General features: G+C 39.2%; 1 protein-coding gene across 11 annotated transcripts in view; it reads left to right on the top strand.

The window, feature by feature from the left end:
* The window catches only part of GRIP1 (glutamate receptor interacting protein 1), a gene marked incomplete at both ends in the record, with an annotated part of 345,974 nt that overhangs the window by 297,670 nt on the left and 33,861 nt on the right, over window positions 1–14,443 (top strand). For 5 of the 11 annotated variants that reach the window (XM_082013873.1, XM_082013871.1, XM_082013869.1 and 2 more), the window contains 4 exons: window positions 4,563–4,718; window positions 9,616–9,802; window positions 10,590–10,735; window positions 12,340–12,420. In XM_082013873.1, coding sequence (XP_081869999.1) covers window positions 4,563–4,718; window positions 9,616–9,802; window positions 10,590–10,735; window positions 12,340–12,420 — 570 coding nt within the window. Of the gene's footprint in view, window positions 1–3,712; window positions 3,869–4,562; window positions 4,719–9,615; window positions 9,803–10,589; window positions 10,736–12,339; window positions 12,421–14,443 lie in introns of all 11 variants that reach the window. The other 6 variants (XM_082013864.1, XM_082013868.1, XM_082013867.1 and 3 more) reach the window with 2 other exon arrangements.

Below are 14,443 nucleotides of genomic sequence, written 5' to 3'. Positions count from 1 at the left end.
AGAGGCTCTGTGTTTTCTTGTCCTTAAGGTACCCTCTGAGATTCCTATGGATAGAGAAAAGAAATATTTTACTGAGAAATGTCTCTGCACACTTGTAGATGTACATAAAGACACCTGTTGACTACTGTTGCAATCATTGGGGAGGCAACTAGGTCCTTCAGAAAATTATTCTCTGTATTCCTTCTTAAAATTAGAGGGGGAAGAGAGGGCCATGGCCACCTTCTTTTCTGCAGATTGACTTGCTAGTCTGTTATGACCACTTCATTAATACACCTGTTATCCCTTAAAATACTTGAAAAACCCCACATATTTTTTCTTGTTAATGGCATTATTATTTATTGCCATCATCTTTTAAAGTACTTCTGAGATTGCTTCATGCATTCATTGGCAGTGCTATGAAAAAGGTTTGTGTTTGGAAACAGTTCCCTAGATCCCAGCCGTTTTTCGCCATGTTGTTTATTTCATACCAACATGCTTGAAGAGAATGGCTTTACATTTTCAATTCAAATATATATAAAATGCCTTAGTATTTGAAGATGGGCACTGCCTGTCTTGTTTTCTAACTAATTCTGAAAAAGTGGTTAATTCACAGCATTCATAAATTCAGTCTGAAATACCACATGTTGATGGATGTCAAAGAAGCAACAAGAGTTATCAAATACACAGAGAACAAGTACCTGTGTTGCAGCACGAGCCAGTGGTACCATTTTCTGGGCCTGTAATACTGGGGTGTCAGTGATGGTGGATGTTCCTGGGCATCTAAGGTCCAGGCTGTCCCTGAATAAGCGATGCTCTAGTCAGTTTGTCAGAGTGGTGAATATGGAACCAATGTCTTAAGAAACGCTAGTTTTTCCAAGACCAGGGTGAACAAAAAGTAACTCTTGCAATACCACGTACTTCCATTATTCAGCTGCATCTCTTTCCCCTTCTACTTAAGCCAGTTAGAGAGGCAAAGGAGCAGGGAATAATACTGCAGAAGCAGAATGAGATGGAGACCAAATTTTGCAATATATTTCCATTTTTCACAGTTATGGTAGTACATTTCAAATGGATTTTTCCTTTTTTTGAAGCAAAGATGTCACACGATCAACTTTTGGCTGGCTAAAGAAGCTTTGAAGAGTGTTTCTTTTGGGAAGATGAGTACCAGGGCCAAAGATTTGTGTAGGTGATTGTATTACTTGAAGCTGTTGGCTTCTTAACCAACGTTTAAAACAAATTGATTAATGTGCTAGTCACCTTGACCCAATGTAGATGCTTAGAAAAAGCAATGCTCTTACCATGCCAGAGTTAAGAACTGGCCGTTACAAAATCATATCAAGGGGACCTGCAAACACTAGATAAGCACATCTTTTGGGGGGAAATCTCCCTAAGGTAGTAAAGTTGCTTTCTTAAGTAAGGCAGAATAACAGGGACATTTACAGTGCTTCCCAGCACCTCACCAAGTGGTGCTACTCTCATATCATGACCAATTCAAAATGTAACATGCTTTATGGAAGCAAGTACCCTCTTGGAAACAGCCTTTCATCAGGTGTGGTATGGTCTAGATGCTGCAGAGTTTGAAAAACTCCCTTTATGTGTCTGGGATAAGCTGAGTCATTAGTGCTGTATCTCTTGACCTCAGTTATTGGTCTTCTGGGAACATGTTAGGAATTTAAAATGGGCAGGAAAGGCAGTATCTAAAATAAATTGAAACTTTAGTCCTAAAATAAAATGGAGAGCACTATAAAAGATCAGATTTTTTTTTTCTTGTTTTTTTTTCATGTACACTGTGCTGCTAACACTCATTTCTCTTGCTGCCCCATTAGTTTTATGTTCGCTGTATACACAACCCTGGGTTGGAATAGCTCAAATTACCACTGAATTACTATGGTTACACACTATAGGATTTTCTTTTACAGAATTTTTGTTGAATTAGGATTATCCTTCTACAAGGTGAGCAAACTGAATTTATGTACCTTCCCACTTTGTAGGACGTTTTTATATCTACTCTCAGCATGAAAAAAAAAATTTTTAAAAAAATAATGAAAGACTACCAGATAATTTCCTGCTGGAAGCAGACTTTTTAATTAAACAAGGCTCACAGCAACCTGAAAATAATGAAAATCCACCTGGTCACGCTATTCTTATCAGATTTTAATTTTTGCACCATAGTTAAAGTTTGGAAATCTTGCTGTCTGTGCACGTAATCAAAGAGACAGTTTCATCTGAGAAGATATGATAGTCTGTAAGATATAGAGATATATATATGTATACGGCCATATCAGGCTACTGTTGCTGTTTCTGGGACTTTTCTCGCTGACATGAGATTTTTCCAAAGTCTCTGAGGTCACTGGCACTGGTGCTGGGTGGGTGAGGTACCCCAAAGGCCAGGCCTGGCAGTGCCGGGGCACCCAGAGTCCCCACCACCCCACGAGGCCACGGGGGCATGGTGGGCCCCTGTACTCTCCTTTTCCTCTCGCTTCCCTGGTATCTACTCCTCGCTGTAGGGACAGGCATTGCTTTCGAGTCAGAGGAGGGTTAATATATTCAGACAATTAGCAGACCATTCCTCATGTAATATGAAGTGAAACAAAAGGGTAGCTTTTCTTCTGGTACTGTGCGGTGCTTGCTGCTGTGGCTACCCTTTTCCCCCTTATTTTGTCTCACGGAGCAAGATGGGAATGCAAGTCAATGATTTTTGGCTACTGCTGTAGTCTGCAGCCATTATAGATACAGCAGGTAGCAGAGAGACACAGGTAATACAACTCATGGGACAAAGACTGTAACTTACGTTTCATGGTATGAGTGAATCCCTCAGTGTTTTTAAGACAAAAATTCAGTGAGTAGTTCCCAGTTTTAAGTGTTCCTCTACGGAAGGACACAGCTACGCTGAGTTTAATAATGAGTAGACAGTATTTAATGAAGAATGACTTCAGTCGTTTTCCTTTTAACATTTGACACACAACTGAAATGCTTCCCATTCTCTTGGTAAATACTGGCCTTCACTTTCGCTGTATCCCAGACTCCTCGTACGTATAATCAGCAATTAACTATGGTCTCTAATTTCATCCAGAAAAGGATCATTTTAAAGTTTTGAAGATCAAGTTTAAAAAAAAAAACATGAAAATGCACATCCAACTAATCAATAAGAACCTTTACTTTATTAACCAGGCTTCAGGACAGAGTTTTTCTGCTGCTGCCCCAGGGAATTCATTTACTGCACAGAAGAGTGTAATGCGAACAGTAGATGGTGGAAAAATTAAAATGTCAATGCAGTAAATTGAAATGACTGGCAAGTAAACACCTCCATTCTAGGCCGTGCTATGTATAGTATCTGGTTGGTCTTTTTTATGTAGATGAATGCAAGCAGAGACTTATTAACCTTCAGTAAGCGGTCATATGTAATACCTTAGTATTTTCTAGGGAAGTTTGCAATGTTAGCTCCTAAAGCCAGAGTGAGATAAGAAATTGATTCAGTACTAATCTTTTTAAAAACTAATACAAGAAAACCAAAAACCCCAATCAGAAGCATTTATTCTGAGAAAAAATACTATTTCTGTTCCTTTAAGTTAGCAGCCCCTGGTAAGAAGACAAGACTAGGTTATTTATTATTTTATTTTATTTTCAATTTATTTTCATTTTTTTACTTCTTTTGTTTGTGCAATTCAATTACTTTTCCCTCTTCTCTGGTCCTTTTGTTTTCTGATTTTCCATCATTCCTTCATGCGGGCAGTGAAGGTTCAAAGAAGCAACAGGCAACTTACCTGGGATTCGTGTGCCAACAGCCACAGCAGCCTCCTCACCTACCACCATTATAACACCTACCACCCTGACCATTGCAGGATGCCAGCCTTGAAATTCCGGAAAACGCCTCCTCAAAAAAGCCTTCGTAATGTTCCACACTTTTTCCTGCTGACATACTTGCTCCTCCTCTTCTTCCTCCTCCTCCCTCCCCTTTTCTTTCACTCATACTTTCCTCATTTCAGGCACTAAAACTTTTTCGGTTTTATGGATGCTACACTTTTTCATAGCCATGCCAAGGTTATTTCTGACATTTTATGCCTTTTCCTTTCTGTAACAAGGTAACCTTTGTAGACAGGAAAAGACTTGAAAAATCTGAATGAATCAGCTCTTGTGCTTTATGAGTTGACCATTAGATTTGAGTAGTGTATATAAAGCATGATTTTTGAATGCAAAGCATTGCTTACAAATCTTTTGTCAGAAATTACCTACTACAAAAAGGCATTTCTAAAATTGGTGTATCTGGACACATTGGTCTGCATTGGTTCGTAGATACAGGTTGAAAAATTTATTTGAAGTGCTTCGCGTAAAATAGGTTGTGTACTATGAATGTACTTTTTGTATCTGCAGTATCTTTGTTAGCTTCCAGCAGGTATTTTCATGAAATGATGACTTTATTTGTACCTAGGTCACCCGTGTGGTTTAATGTCTTTGTTATTGGAAATGCACAAACCACTCCTGTGCATCATACACATTGTTTTATTCACTGATGAGTTGCAGGCATGTGTCGCACTCTTCCATGAAGACTGAGTGCTGTATGCCAAGTGTTTGATTTCTTACAGCAGCTTTGGTGTCTTCATCCTTCTCTCCTACCTCCATGAGTGCATACAGCCTGAGTTCCCTGAACATGGGGACCTTACCTCGCAGCCTCTACTCCACCAGCCCGCGTGGGACAATGATGAGGCGGAGGATGAAAAAGAAGGACTTCAAAAGCTCCTGTAGGTGGTAACACCATTTGCTCAAAATGTGCAGTGAATGGGTGGAGGAGGGGGAAGATACAGAAAAAAGGTACAAAGTACCTTAATTTTTATATATATATATTAGGCAGAAGAGAAAACGATTGGAATTTCTGTTAGATGTAGGGAAACAGCAGCATAAAAATAGTTGTCCAATGCTGAAATGAGATAGCCAGGGTGGATATATTTCAGGCTCTTCCACTTTGTGTATTGCTAAGTATTCATTGGGCCAGAGAGAGTATGGCTGTATCAGTGCATTGTTTCCCAGACTCCATGTAAGTGCCATCTCTCCTTTTGGCTTGTCCGTCTTCCTGTGATCCTCAGCAGCTCGGTTCCTCCAGAGCAGGGAGGTGAGAACTACTCTGTAAATCATCTGCTCCATCTAATGACACTCACAGGTCCACTCTGGAAAAACTGAGCTGCTGCGCATTACAGTGCTGCTGCCCCATATTAAAGATTTCCCATGGTCATAGCAAAATCAGAGCAAACCAGCAGCTTCCAACCAGGGCCAGTCATGATGGAGCTGAGAGGAAACATTTGAGAGAGGAACTGAGGTTTTGCTTTCTTGCAGTTTTTTGTTGCTTGCTCGCTCTTATTTCCTTTGTAAAGCAAGTATTTTTACATAACGTTTGCCTGTAAATGCATTTTTTATTTTTAATCTGATCAGCCATTTTCCACAACTTTTTGACGTGTTGGCTTCTAATGCATTCATTCAGGTCATGGGGAGATAGTGTCTCCATCCATGCTATAGTATCAGTAGGGGTCCAGCTCTTCCATGTCGTCATGTGCACATGAGAAATAGTAGTAGTGTTACACTAATACTGATTGATTTGAATAGTAAAATAATGCTGAGTGAAAAAAATAGTTCTTTGGCTGTGTTATATTATAGCTGCTCCATCCAACAAAGGACTGTTAATCCTGAAAGATAATCCTATTATGGATCTTGGAGACAGCTGTTACTTGTGTTATTATATTTTTCAGATATTTTTCCTTCCAGGAAGCCTTGCCCTGCAGTTTGCTATCCTGCAAAGGCTCAAAACAACACCAGTGACATTAGATTTAAGTGGGACAGCCACATAAGCACTGCAGCCCACCTGAAAGATTCCTCAAGTCAGAAGGCCGTGGGGATGACAGGCTGCTATGATTAAACAAATCTCTAGCTAAGAAGAATTAGGATGAGAACTTTGTTGTGGGGTAGTTTATTATGCATTTCCATTGTGAAGTCTGGATATAGAGCATTACAAAATACATGGAACTGGCCCTGTCACTGAATGAGTCTGTGCCTCGCTACGAGCAGTGACTATATAGAATCACAGAATCATTAAGGTTGGAAAGGACCTCTAAGATCATCAAGTCCAACTGTCAACCCAACACCACCATGCCCATATCAGCAACCCTGAATCAGAGCTGGCTTTGGAGGTATTAGCTGGCCAGCCAGGCTTGCTTGCCCTTTCTGTGAGCTTGCTTTTCAGCCCACACAGTTTCTTACTGCTCTTGCTAGACTTATACCTGTACTTGTGACTGCAGTAACAGCCAACCTAAGAGACCCACACTGGACTGAACATGCTACAAGTGACCATGATGGAGAATGACTGCTCCTGTACCCTTCCACCATCCATCAATAGGACTTGGAAAACCTTGCTCTTCTCCCTTTGTGGGAGATTCATGAGAATCAAGTAGCATCGACTGCTGTCCTTTTCATAGAGAAGGAATAGCATGCTCTCTTAATTTTAGTGATTTTTTTTCTTTAATCCAGTTGGATTATTTGAGGCCTTTATTAATGTAACTTTTAATAAATCTTTTAGGATGTCATTTTGGGAAGAAAAGGATGTATTGGTGAAGGGTGCTGTAAAGTTTACATTGCCAGTTATTTAGGAAAACCTGCACAACTTAATGTGATCATGCCAAAATTCATGATGATGAGTGTGATGGTACAGGGGGTTACAAGACTTTTATGGCCATGATTTCACAATCATTGCATTATTTACACAGATCTTTCCAAACATGTGGCTGTAAAAATTGAAGGCATACCCTGCTGCCACATGGTTTATTTATGCTACTTGTTTTCCATTTTTATTCTTCCTCTGCTTTTTTTTTGTTTTAAAGTGTGGTGTTCATCGTGGAAACACTTAGATTATTGTTTGGTTAAAGTTTAAATCCTGACGTATTTTGTAATAAGTCCATCTTACTACTTGAAGGTGAGACACAATTTCATATCAACTTACATGGTAGTTACTAGGGCTGCATATCTGGTAGGAATTAGAGAATGTCTCAGATGTGCACAGGTGCTGTTTTCTCAGCACATCCAAGTTAGCTGCTACCAGGAGGAATAGTGAACGTTTTGCAATTTCTTAAGGGTCACAGCAGGAGACTGCAAAGCATAATAATCCATATACGTACCTTTAAATGCAGCTTGCTCTGCTTCTCATACGGCTGCAGGAATAAAAGTAACAAGTACATTATCTTCAAATTCAAGATTACGACTTACATCACTGTGGAGCATATAGTAAACCAGCCCCCACGAGTGTTGCTAAGAGCTGGACTAAAACTATGTGAGTATGCTAAAATGTACCCCCAGCAGTAGCAACCGGGGTTCAATGGAACCACACATATATCCATGCCCCCTTTTTAACGCCATAAGGCTTTAAAATGTTTCTGGCCTGTAAAACCTCAAATCCATCAAGCAACCAAAAAAATGGCAGTCTTTCTTGCTGCAATTGTTGTGTTACAAACCCCAACATGCTCTATGTCAGTCATGGGCTTGGGTACCTGTGGCATTTTATAGAGGCTTAGCAGATAGCTGTTGTTACATGATTTGGAAAGGGTATTTTCATCTCTGCTTTTTTTTGTTCCTGTTTCTGTTTCATTTTCATTGGGAGTGGGAAGAGTTCCTAATTGTCACTTTTAAGTGTCCACATCATCAAAATACTCATCAGGGTGAGTTTTAAATCCCACAAATAGTAACTTAATTTCCCAATGTGAATTAAAACGTTAGCTGTCCTAAAAGTTGAAATAAATGTTGCAGGACCTTTAGGTTCCTGGTAGGGTATTAGAAAAAGAAAATTACAGAGTCAGCTAGATGCCTGCTGCAGAGGAGGAATGGACACATAAGTGATGGGAAACAAAGATGCAGCTAACAAGTAATTGTTGTAAGACCTTAAAGAGAGGGAGAATGGAACTTTTCTGAGCTTGGATGCCCTAAATTTAGACATTTCTGGAAGGTGTGTTAGGGGATGCAGTGTTATATTAACTCTGAATTTATCTGGTTTAGTCTTATTTTAGCCTTCACAACACTGCGGGCTGGAGAAACCTATTTCTCACATGCAGTAGATGCTAAAGATGGTGGACATTTCTAAGAATAGATTATTAGTATCTGAATTTGGGTATAAGCATGTCTTAGTGCAGATAAAAGAAACAGTAAGAAGGAAGCTACTGAATAAGTGAAATAATATGCAATTCTTACAAACGAAAGTGAAAACAAGATATGAGCGAGAATTCACAGTAATTTAGAAAAGACGGTTTCAGAATGGAAAGGAATTTTGCTGAGAGAAAACAGAAACTCATGAGTTTTTTGGAAAGTGAAACTTTGCAACAGAATTTTCATTTCCAACTGTGCCACATTAATCAGATTTTATGCTAACTGTTTCAGAGCAAAAGTCTAATGCTCGTAGTCCCAAGGTATGGGAAATACTTATACAACCTTGGACAACTTTGTACAGCTGTGCTACTATTGTCTATAATGTAAAAATAAGAATTCATTTTTTCTACATCTAAGAAAAAAAATTCCACACTTAATCCCTCAGATAAACCATGAACTAAACTACCTCTCAAATAAACCTTGAACTTTTATCTAATTCTTAGTAGCTACTGCAAGCAGAAATGAGTCTTGAAGGAAGTTAGAGGTGGAGAGGTAATAGCGTAGATTTATAACGAGAAAACATTCAGAATCCTGGGCATTGGAGGATTATCGTTAGAATACTCTACCATTACTTTGCTGATCTGAAAAGGAGTTGAAAGACTCTAGCTTTCTGTGTATGACGTAATGAAAGACGGTAGTCTGTCACGAGGGGAATTTAAACAATTACACAACAGACCCTTAGGCAGAGATTAAAGAACCAAAGGTGCAGTCTCCTCCTTTCATAGATTATTGCATTGAATCTCAATGTTGCTTTTGTCTTGATTTGTTCTGTAATGCAGCATCTTCATAACAAGAGTGAGACTAGAGAGGGGGAGTAAATCAGTAAATCTGTTTCTCACAGAAGAGTTCCCTTGTTGCTTTGAGAGACCCCAAAGGATATTTTTTCTCAGAATCTCTTGAGATATACTGGTTGCTAAAACAGAGGGCTTTGTTCCACTTACTTACACTACCCAGTTAGCCTGTCAAATTGCTGACATGTAGTAAACATGTACAAGAGGAAGGCATCCTTATTTCTTGCAAGCAAGCCTGGGCCATGTGCTTTGTTGTTGCTTACAACAAAGCATTGCTGTGAGATGTTCAAAAAAGCTGGTGGGAATCAGCCTGAATAACAGCTGGGCTTGCGCTTCCAGTTCCCTTAGCTCCTGTGAATATTCTGCTCATCCACGCCTCAAACCTAATGCAAACAGAATTCAGGGATGTTCTGAGGTTTTTGGGGTGTGGACGTCAGACACATTTATTTTTCTCAGTGCAAGAAGTATCTTTCTGCATTATACTATACAACCAGATGTTTTCTATTTTATGTCATAACTGTTTATATATCATTTATAAACTTTAGCCTACATTGACTTGTAAAGAGATGATTTGTTAACTAGGGTTATTGTACAGATCAGTTTTCTCAAAGAGTGATGAAATTTCTGCTGTGTGTGAACGTCTTTCCTCCTCGTCTGCTCTGTTTTATAGTGTCTTTAGCCTCTAGCACTGTTGGTTTGGCTGGGCAGGTCGTCCACACAGAAACCACAGAAGTAGTGCTGACAGCTGACCCCATAGTAGGGTTTGGGATACAGCTCCAGGGTAGCGTGTTTGCTACTGAGACCTTGTCTTCTCCACCTCTCATTTCCTATATTGAGTCTGACAGTCCGGCGGAAAGGTGAGGTTCTTTCAGATTACTGCTAAGTACGTTTTGGTGACTGTTCCTCGGGGTACTTTGGGCTTGTTGCTTTTGATTTGTGATAAATTGCAGAGCCTTGCTCAATGGAAGTGTGGCAAGTAATAAACTCTCTGTTCTGACAATGATGTTTCATACGCTTGATCAGCTATAAGAAGAATGACACGCACCAGTGTTTTTATCATCCAGAGTCCTCCAGCAGGATACTGGAAGCTATATTCATGCAAAAGGGAAAAAAAAAATCAGAAACATTGCTGAAGTCAAAACAGAAATAATTCAATGTGCCATGGGGGGAGGCCATATCCAGCTCTGTTCAGTTTTGGGTACAGAACCAAATCTTAGGGAATACCAGAGTTTTGACTTACTAATGATTTCATCGCAGCATTTCAATTGCGTTTTTATGCTTATGTATGTCTTTAATCATGGCATGAGAACAGCAGTAGTTGCACAAGTACTAGCTGCTGTTGCAGAGCTACAACACCTGTAGTCCAGGGTCAGAGGCAGAGATGATGTCCATGGGTGGGGTGGAGGCGTGAAGGCTGCACCCCTCTTCCTGGGGCAGAGGGAGAAGAGAGCACGACCCATGCTGGGAGTGCTTGATAGCATCTTGGTGCAGGGGGGGCGGCAGCAGCTTCTCTCCCCTTCTGTGCCTGGGTAGACTGTTGAGCTGCTACGCCACACTTCTTCAAGGTTAGGCTGAATGTGTTTGATATTGCTGGTTCTGGTAACATGCACATCTGATGATTGTTTTGTGTCATTGTGTACCAAGGTGTGGGGTGCTGCAAATAGGAGACAGAATAGTGGCAATAAACGGTATCCCGACGGAAGACAGCACGTTTGATGAGGCCAATCAACTGCTCAGAGACTCCTCTATCACCAACAAGGTCACTTTGGAAATAGAATTTGATGTTGCAGGTACGAATGTACTGTTATTCTGTCTGGCAAGAAAAGTGAAGAAATAAATCCCAAGTACATTGTGAGTGTTAGGCATGCAAGGTGGAGGCTTTCTTCTCACATATACACCATTCAGTTTTCAAGTGACCTATCTGAAATGTGTGTCTTTTTGTACATCTTTCCCATTTCACATAGCCCTGCAGCATGCTTCAGAATGCAAATAGCAATGACAAGTCCTGTAGTAAGATCTGGTGACAGTCCCTCCTCTGAATTATTTCCTGACATTTTTCTGCCCTGAGATAGAAATATTCTGCTGAGCTGAGGCAAATCCTTTACAGGCCAGCTAATGAAATGTTTTATTAGACAGAAAAGTATTGTAAAAGGGTGGATAGGCAGAAAACTCTGAAGAGTTTCACTTACAGTATCTCAAACCAACAATCTAAATAAAGTAATAGAGATTGAATTAATAAAAGCCAGAAAAATCATTGTTAATGTTGCTGGTGAGTCTGTATTATTACTAATGGCTTTGCTTTCTTCTGTGATGTGTTTAAGCATACAGAATACCCCTATAAAATCACAAATTGTGTAAACCGAACAAGTACACATTATATAGGTGCACTACCCCACTATGTAAATAGTTTAAAAAATTTAAGACTTCTGTGTTCTGACAGTAGCTCCTTTGAAGTCATGACATGCTATATTTTGCATAGTGTAATTATTGTTAATGGTATTATAAATCATGATATCAAAAGCAGGCTGAAGGTTCCTAGAGTAATTCTGTATAATCTTTTAGTATGCAAGCATCTAGTGTAATGTTAAAAAAAAAAGCCAAATACAATATGTACATTCATATACATAGGAAATGAAATATTAAAAAATAAGAAAACCAAATGATGAGAAAGTCATTTAAATGCACCTGAAGTCACATGTTTCAGTCCCTGGACTTGTTTGTGTTCCCATTTGCTCCATAACAGCAGACTCATACTCGTGGTTAGACTCTCTTGACACACGTATGTTTATATGTTTCCGTAGCTGTAATTTCAATCGCTCCTTTTCAGGCCAAGGCCCAAACTTTTGCTAGCAGTGATGCCAAAAGTCAGGATTCAAATACAATGCTGTGTGTTCAAGTGTTTTTTTGCCTCAGTCAGCTCCAGGCACTTCTCCATTAGTGGTGTTTTGATTCTTTTTCTCCCCAGTAGGTGTAAAATCCATGGTGGTTACCTTAGTGGATAGTTAAAAATGTGTTAGACCTACAGCAACAAAGACCTGAAATCCTTAAGACTTGGTCTCCTGTCCTTTTAATTAAAAGTTGTCTGCCAGCACTAAAATTTTCATGTGTGCTCACAGAAATTGCATATGAGCTAAAAACCTGCAGTCTCAGCTGGCTGCTGGCCCATGCAATCTCCATAAATTCATTTAAATCTTAAAAAAAATTGAGTTACCGTGAAATTACTGGTAGAGGTATAAATCATACTTTGTATGTCCTACTTTCTTCACTTCAGCACCTATGTTTCATCCGTGGCTTGTGATGCTGATGTGATTTAATCAACTTACACATATAGTTCCATGCACTTGGAATTGCTATGCCTTATGAATTATCTATCATTTTAAATATTCTTTTATAGAATCAGTTATACCAAGCAGTGGAACATTTCATGTAAAACTACCAAAGAAGCATAATGTGGAACTTGGCATCACCATAAGTTGTAAGTGAAAGTTCTTATTTTTAAGTCACGTTTATGGGATAATCTGCAGATATTAGGTCCTGTAGCTATAGACTCATGTTTGTTTTGGTATAAACTTCTTTTTCCTTTTCTAAAAAGGGATGATTAGCAGTGCCCTGTCTCTGATGAAGTATCATTCTGTAACAGATTTATACTCCCCTTCCAGCAGTTAAAGAAGTCAGAGGTTTGTCAGGCCTAAAGCTTGACCTGTTCCTTCAGGCACAGCACATATTTAACTCCCATTAAAGTTATTTTTAAAAAAAAGTTGTCAATAGACTTGGGCCCATGCAAAAGTATTTCTGTAGCTGGGAAGTCTAAAGCAAAGTCTGTTGTGGTCTCTCACAAGCTCGTGAACAGAACCCCACTGAACTCAAGGGTTCCTGCAGGCATGAGGATCCACGTACATGGGGTTATTTTCTGCTTCAGAACCGAGAGTCTGAAGAGAACATCCTCAGTCTATAAAACTAGTGGGCAGTCCTAAACGTGCAGGTCACAAAGCAAAATCCCCTTTCACTAGGAATTTCAGAGATTGTGAAATACCGGGTTCAGCCCTTGATGGAAGGAAGAACAATCCATATCAAAGTTAATGGGCTTGTGTTTAATGTACTTAATGACAATACAGAATCTGGTCTCACCGGAATTAACATTCCTTTATGGTTGTGGCCTTTCTTAGACTATTAGTCTTTCTTTGGAATTATTCATGTGTCTTGGGGGAAGATTGTGCTTTGACTTATATTCTCAAAGCTTTTACCAGCACAATGGAATAATGTTAATCAAAAGTACAGCAGGGAACTCGGTGCTAAGAATTACATCTGAGAAAGAAATGAGAGACACTGCAGCCCTGTTCGCTTGCGTTGCACACTTGAATGAGTAATTGTTGGATTCTGTAAGATGTGATGTGATGCTTGAAGCAAAATCACAGGTCTACATGTATTTGTACAAATGAAAATACTGAGAAATGAGAAAACCTGGAGAGAGACTGTTCTATTTTAATGTTATTCTTAGAGTTGGTAGTGATTTGTAGGATTATTGTAAAATACAGTCTTCCTAGTAATTTGATTTGTGTTGCTTGTTGAAATTCAGACATCTTTGTACTTTTTTTCTGTCTGTAGGAGTAAACTTTGAATGGAAAGCTAATGTTCTTGGCATTTAGTATTTAGCACTCTTTCCAAGCTTTGCATACCTTCCTGACTTGGAACTTAATTCCAAAAGTTAGGGGCTTTATAAAATTAGTGCTCTATATAATCAGAGCAACACCTGGTTGGTCTTAGCTCTACTCTTCGTAGTATACTGCAGTATCTTTAAATTAAATTATCTTTTATATATAATAATCCCACTTATTAATAGCATTTAATGCATATGAAATCTGGCTAGGACTAATTCTTTATTTGATTTTAAAGGATTCATACTCATAGCTGAAAGTTTGTAATTTTGCTTGGTAGAAGTCTTGAATAGCTGCATTTCATGCTTGCTTTTCAGTGCTTTGCTCTGTTCGACCTAATTAACTCCTAAATAAGGCAGTGTGATTTGAAGAATCTAAGCGTTTTATATTAATTTTGTCAAATTTTTGTCAGGGCACTTTAGCACGTTAGCATGCCATTTCTTACTGATGTTCTCAGAAAGCTATATGATTTCCTTTAAAAAACAAATAGTAAGGGAAACTTGGCGGAGTTGGTATGACTAGGCTTAAAAAGGAGTGATACAGGAGATCAGGTTTATTCACTTTTGGGCTTGATCTGTTTAAGCGCTAGAGACCTGTTTCATTCTCTCTCTTCTCAAGGTAGTGGAGTTAATGGTGAATGAGAAAGTGCTGTCTCTATAAAAACATTACAAACAGAGTCACAGAATAATTAAGGTTGAAAAACACCTTTAAGACTATCAAGTCCAACCATCAACACAACACAACCATGCCCACTAGATGTCCTGAAATGCCATGTCTACGTGTTTTTTGAACACTTGCAGTGATGGTGACTCCACCGCCTCCCTGGGCAGCCTGTTCCAATGC

This window comes from Phaethon aethereus (genome assembly GCF_964289735.1).
Source record: "Phaethon aethereus genome assembly, chromosome: 1".
Lineage (NCBI taxonomy): Eukaryota > Metazoa > Chordata > Aves > Phaethontiformes > Phaethontidae > Phaethon > Phaethon aethereus.
This window is presented reverse-complemented; position numbering and strand designations above follow the sequence as displayed.